Raw genomic sequence first — 6,355 nt, 5'->3', positions numbered from 1 at the left:
TGACTAACTAGTGTTGACAAATAACACATGCGTCTGAACCATAAACTAAGACACTATATCTTTGATAAATATTATAAATTTTCCAACTGATTAACGAAAAATGTAAGAATTGCTATAAAAAAATGAGAATTTCTAATAAAATTTTGTTTAAGTGAATGTATATGATAGTAATTGGGAAACGTTTTGAAAAATTGGGTAAATATAAGTTCACATTCACTTACATGTTACATAGTTACATACATTATTCTTGAAATGTAGGTAATAATGCTAAAATGTTATGCCTAAGCTGAAATGTAATATGTATTCAACATTTAGGAATGAGGTTGTCGGTGTTAAATAATATTACACTTGGAACTCAATTATTAAATCGCTGGATTGAGCTCCCTTACTTAATTGTTCCTATTTGAGAACTATAACTTCACCTAACCTAATCTACCTTACCCATCTGCCATGTAATACAACGCAAGATTCAAGTCAGTGAAAAAATATATAGTACGCTTTAAAATATATATTTTTATTACCATGAAAATAAACGATACCAACTTTATAAATTCAACAATACATTTTAAAATAATTTGTAATTCGTAAAAAGGAGAGTAGGTAGGTAGTAAATTCAATAGGTATATAAATATACCTATATAATATTATATTGAAAAATTGGAGTTTTTTTATATAACATAATGTTTATATGCCTAATTCCAATTGTAGTCTGGAAGTAATACTGTTATAGTTATTTTGTACTTAAATATGGTATTTAATTAAATCGTAACAAAATAATGCTTATTAACTATGCAAAAAACCATTATAAAATAGTATTACTAGGTGATTGTATCAATAAATAGTGGATAGAATCAAGAAATGTATTTAAAATAAGTGTTTATGTGCTTCATCTGCACATATATCGTCATCCAAATTCTTCACAACCTAGGCTGATTGTTGATAGTTAGCTGAAAAAATATCAAAATTTGATTCATCAAAACAAATACAAATTTAATAACAAAGATCTTACTAGCTTAGTAACAGTTTTATTACAGCATTAACCATTATATAATTTTTAATATAGGTAGGTACTTTAAAAGTAATAACTATAATAAGTAATAGATTATTATTTCGTTTTATACGGACACAGATTATTTTTGTATGATTACTAAACGATCATGGTGAGTGTAGACTATGTACTTATAGGTCTTTGACCCACATCAGATATTAGTATACACGTGCATGTCTACATGACTATTATCAGCAATAGATCAACATTGTAATTTTGTACACCTTAAAATCATAGGCTTTACCATGGTTTAAATTCTAGGGGGGGGGGGGCTACAACCCACATACCAAAACTATTAATCTAAAATAACCCATAGGTGGCTTATATATAAATCAATAACGAATATTTTTTTGGGTCTACATCGTAGTCAGGGGAACGTACCCCCCCCCCCCCCCCACAAGTTTCACCTCTGCTTAAAATACCTACTCATAACTCGCTTTAAAATTGAAATATAGGTAAAAATAAAACCTGTGAGATTCACTAGATAATATTCTTACTTCTAAACTCGATAATAGCAAATAGCTTAATATTTAATCTAACATTAAACACGATAGAGTAAAAATGAATTTTTCATGTTATATGTGTTTGTAAGACGTAGAAAATGCGTGCGGCTGTAGCCGTCCTCTTAACGATTAACCAATATTTATGAACATATAAAATGCCTACCTACTCAATCGGCAAAAATTCAGGTAATTCAAGGTTTGATTTAAAAATTGTATTTGTATTTATATAGACCTAAGACCTTGGATAGGTTGGAACCACTTTAATAATTTTAATAAATTATTAATTTGAAAATATAACCATGTAAATGTATACAATATAGGTATACATATTTTGTCAATCGTAAATAGTTAAACGAAAAATGTTCAATAAAATAAATTGTGACTCGAACCAGTACGGGGATTTTCTTTGTCAACATTTAAACCCATTTCTTGTGGAACTTGATTTTAATATGGAGTATCGTTATTTTTCCGTAAACTATTGCGGCGTAAAGGAGCTTTCACGTAGCCCACAGTAAAATGTGATTTCTTGAAAAATATTCTATAAATATGGTTGGTTGAATCATGTTTTTTGTTAAAATAAGAACCTATAGTGGTGCCCATTATAATAACATAATAATAATGCAGAGCATAAGAAAAATATCTAAAACAGAAATCGAAATAGGAAAAAAATATTGTTTTCATGCCTTGAGTGGTGCAGGACAGTACAGGTCTGGACCCCCCCCACGTTTTTGACATAATTTTTTAATAATTTCATAATTGATATAGTTATCGATTTTTCATGTAGCTATTTTTTTATTTTGCTGTAATTCAAAAACTAATGTAGATACTTCAAATTTACATCATATGTTCATTTAATTAATTCCTATACTTGATAACATTTTCAAAATATTCTGAATCGTTATTAACAAGCAATTTTAAAATTTCAATTTTATTAGTTTTTTTTTTCTATAAATGTTCATAACATTTTATTTGTTTGATAAAAAATCGTGAAAATGTAATAAAATAAGGCTCCTTATACATTTTTACAATATATTATAATAATTGAAAATATAAAAAATACATAGACTCAATTTCTTTTTATTAGCATTTAATGTTCAAATTTCGTTTAAATGTATTAAATTTAAAATTAAAAAACATGGAGAAGTGGATGTCACTCTGCTGTATAGTAGGTACAAGTGGGTCAATGTATAATGGATTTTATTAAACTTGAAATCAATGATATAATATCGTTGTATAAGAACAACGGTTCTGGGCGGAATCAGTTTATCAGTCTGGATAATTTAAATTTTTATTTTTTATAGTAATCACTTAGTTGAATTAATATTATAATATTAAATATTTTTTATTCGTTTCCATGGTGATAAATAAAGCGTCAGAAATTAAAATTCCATTTTTAGCGGTTTTTCAAATCTGTCGGTGGTTTAATTGTTGAGAAAATCGAAAAATGACCTCTCTAATTTACAATCTTGATCCTATTTGCTAAAATATAAGATATGTTGAAGTAAAAGCACTCCGTCTGGTAGACATTTTTTATACAGGACCATTGTAAAAGCACTAGCTTTTTCAATCCATTCAGATTCTAAAAATGATTTTGTAGTTAAAAATGTATAAAATATTCAACTTTTATAGCTAATGATTGAAAGTTTTAAATAATTTAAAAATTACTTTAATAACAAGAATATCATCAATACTGACTGAACAAGCCGGACCAATCTTTGAATAGTTTTTCGTATACAATGATATTATAGGTATTAACACCATACATTACATTAAATAATTAAATTAAGAGGTATAGCTTATTCTAAAATCCCTGGACTATTTTGGAAATTATAATTTTACCTATATTATATTATATGTGATACTGTTATATCAGATACAACTATCATTTGCATGGTGTTCAGGTGGCCTGTTAGATAGGTACTTATATATTATAGTACCTATATCTTATAATATACAGGGATGTAATGGACGTTATGTTATTCATATTTTAAATGCAGTGTTAAAGTTCAGGCTCAAACCGTTAAAAAATTATATAGGTACAGTACAGATTTTTTGTAGCACTTAAGAATGACCTTGTGATAATACAAACTTCTGTTTTTCAAATATGGAACCCCCATTTATATTTTTATTGTTAAGCAGATAATTTTTTTGAGAATTTTGATGTACCTATCTAAATCAAATTCAAGCTAGTAGTTTTTTAGTTATATCACTTTGTATACTAAAGTATAAGAATAATAATATGCCAATATTAAGTAAAAATGAGGGCTTAGACGATTTAAAAAGTTAGTAATTACTATTGATTTATTATTATAAACAATTTGTAAAAATGTTTTTTAAATATAAATATTTTTTCGGAATAAAATAATTTGAAACGTATTATTTTTGGTAATTTTCAGACATCTAATTACATCTAAATTACTATTCATATAATTGTAATAACTATGTTCCTACGTTAACCATTTATTAATCACAATTTACTGACCATTTTAAAATAATAAGTTTTCCTCTCACAATATTTTTTCTTAGTTGGGAGGGGGGACTTCCACCACAGCGTCCGAACCTTTTTCGTGCCGTTTGCGGTCAATATATTTCTATCTATCTAATATCAAATTAAAGGTGGTAAATATATTATATTATATATGAAATAGATTCTGTATAGTATACGATATATTTATAATAAAATTGTGTTACCAAATTGTATTCCATAATCCGTTGTTATGAATAAATATGAATTTTTAATCTTCCTAAAACAATTGTATGATTTAGAATTATACCTGTTATCAATAATTATAACATATAAACAATGTATCAAATTTTTTTCCACCACATATTATGTATTTATATTTACCTGGTATCATCGTGTACCTACGACCTATAACATTCGACCTTATTGGAATACCTATGTGTTCGTGTATTAAACTCTTAGCATAAAATGATTTGATATAGAAATATTAAATATATTAGATTATTAGATTATTAGAATATTATATTTTCTTGTTATCAGGTTATAATATTAGAGGACAACTAGCGGTTATTATTAAACTAAAATTGTATTCTACTGTTGTAAACTATTAGCGATATAATTATGCCATGATCGTTTACCATATTGGGAAATTGTGAACTCATTCCCTTTGGAAAAAAAACTCTTTAATAGGTCTATTGAAATCTGCCCCTAATTTGTTCAGGTAAAAATTATTGATACGTAACCTCAGATTGAATAAAAAGGCTCTGACCCTCCAAGAAATCATTTCATCTAATCGACATTATTCGAGGTGGTATTTATTTTTTTGATGGGAATTAATTGCCTAATGACAAAATGGTATAAATATACATACGTTGTGAACAAAATTAATAACTCAATATAATAATTATACAAATATATCTACACAAGGAAAAATATGTTATTATCGTGACAAGTTTAAAAAAAAAAGTTAATCGTGGGCCAAGCTTACATTTTCCCACCTTAAAAATGTGCATGTGGTAGGTCATTTATATCGGATCATCCCTTTAATAGTTATACTACTATTTTCCTAATTATTTCAAAAAGTATTTATGTTTTTGAAAATATTTTTTACATCTAGTCGATAAAAAATAACGTTTTTTTTTTTTAAATTATATTTTTATTTTATATTCTTATGATTTTTTAATTTTTTAACTTTTATTAATTAGGTACAATATAGTCTATACAATTTTAATTTCATCTTTGAAATCTGAAATTTTTCTGAGTAGGTAGTTTGGTACATAAAAATCAAATTTAGGACATGTAGTATAATATGAGTTATAACTTAATAAGTATTTAAAGCTTTGATTAAGGAAATAGAGTGGTACCTAGTTACCCCGTAAAATGTCGTTCTCACTACTCTGTTATTTTTAACTTTAAATAATTTTAACTTATAAATGGCTTGTTCTAAAATTGAGTTGAATGTATCGAAATACTTTAAAAAATATTTTGCTTTGGAATATAAAACTGTAATATTATGTTGTAGTTTAAAAAAGTAAAAAACTTAAAAAAAACTTTGAGAATAAAAAAATATAAAAAAATAATTATAATATATTTTTTAAATGTTGTTGTTAATGAATATAAACCACGTGTAAAATTGTTTTCATAAACATTCATACTTTTGAAATAATATTATGTAATTTGATTAATCTAAAAACGATGTTTTCATGTTTAGCTGTGTTTAACAATGTTTATTGTAATTTGGTAGCAAATTGTAGAGTATATTTTCGAAACGACCATTGTTTTTTACGATTTTATTCAATAATCCATTTTAAATGTTAAACTGTTATGTTATCTAAATGATACTATTAGAGTAATTTGTATTTAGAATGTAATGATGTAAAAAAGCGAGTGAATATTATTTTGATTTCTGATAACAGTTTATACCTACAATTACACCTATATTATAGTTATTAGAATAATTTTGTATTTACAATTTAATGATGTAGAAAAGTGAGTGAATATTATTTTATTACTGATAACAGTTTATACCTACTATTATACCTATATATTATATTATTATTCGATTAATTTGTATTTATAATTTAATGATGTACAAAAGTGAGTGAATATAATTTTATTTCTGATAACAGATTATACCTACTATTATACCTATATATTGTATTATTCAATTAATTTGTATTTACAATTTAGTGGTGTAAAAAAGTGAGTGAATATTTTTTTTATTTCTGATAACAGTTTATACCTACTATTATAGTATTATACCTATTTATTATATTATTCGATTAATTTGTATTTACAATTTAATGATGTAGAAAAGTGAGAGAATGTTATTTTTTATTT

At 25.4% G+C, this 6,355-nt stretch overlaps 1 protein-coding gene across 2 annotated transcripts in view; it reads right to left on the bottom strand.

The window, feature by feature from the left end:
• Positions 1 to 502: 502 nt before the first annotated feature.
• Positions 503 to 6,355, bottom strand: part of LOC107882801 (zinc transporter ZIP1-like) — a 13,035-nt gene continuing 7,182 nt past the window's right edge. For both annotated transcript variants that reach the window (XM_016801725.2, XM_029485774.1), the window contains one exon: positions 503 to 947. In XM_016801725.2, coding sequence (XP_016657214.1) covers positions 925 to 947 — 23 coding nt within the window. In that variant the 3' untranslated portion in view covers positions 503 to 924. The remainder of the gene's footprint in view (positions 948 to 6,355) is intronic.

The sequence above is a fragment of the Acyrthosiphon pisum genome, chromosome X (assembly GCF_005508785.2).
Source record: "Acyrthosiphon pisum isolate AL4f chromosome X, pea_aphid_22Mar2018_4r6ur, whole genome shotgun sequence".
NCBI classification, from domain to species: domain Eukaryota; kingdom Metazoa; phylum Arthropoda; class Insecta; order Hemiptera; family Aphididae; genus Acyrthosiphon; species Acyrthosiphon pisum.
Note: the sequence above shows the minus strand (reverse complement) of the source record. Positions and strands in the feature narration are given on the sequence as shown.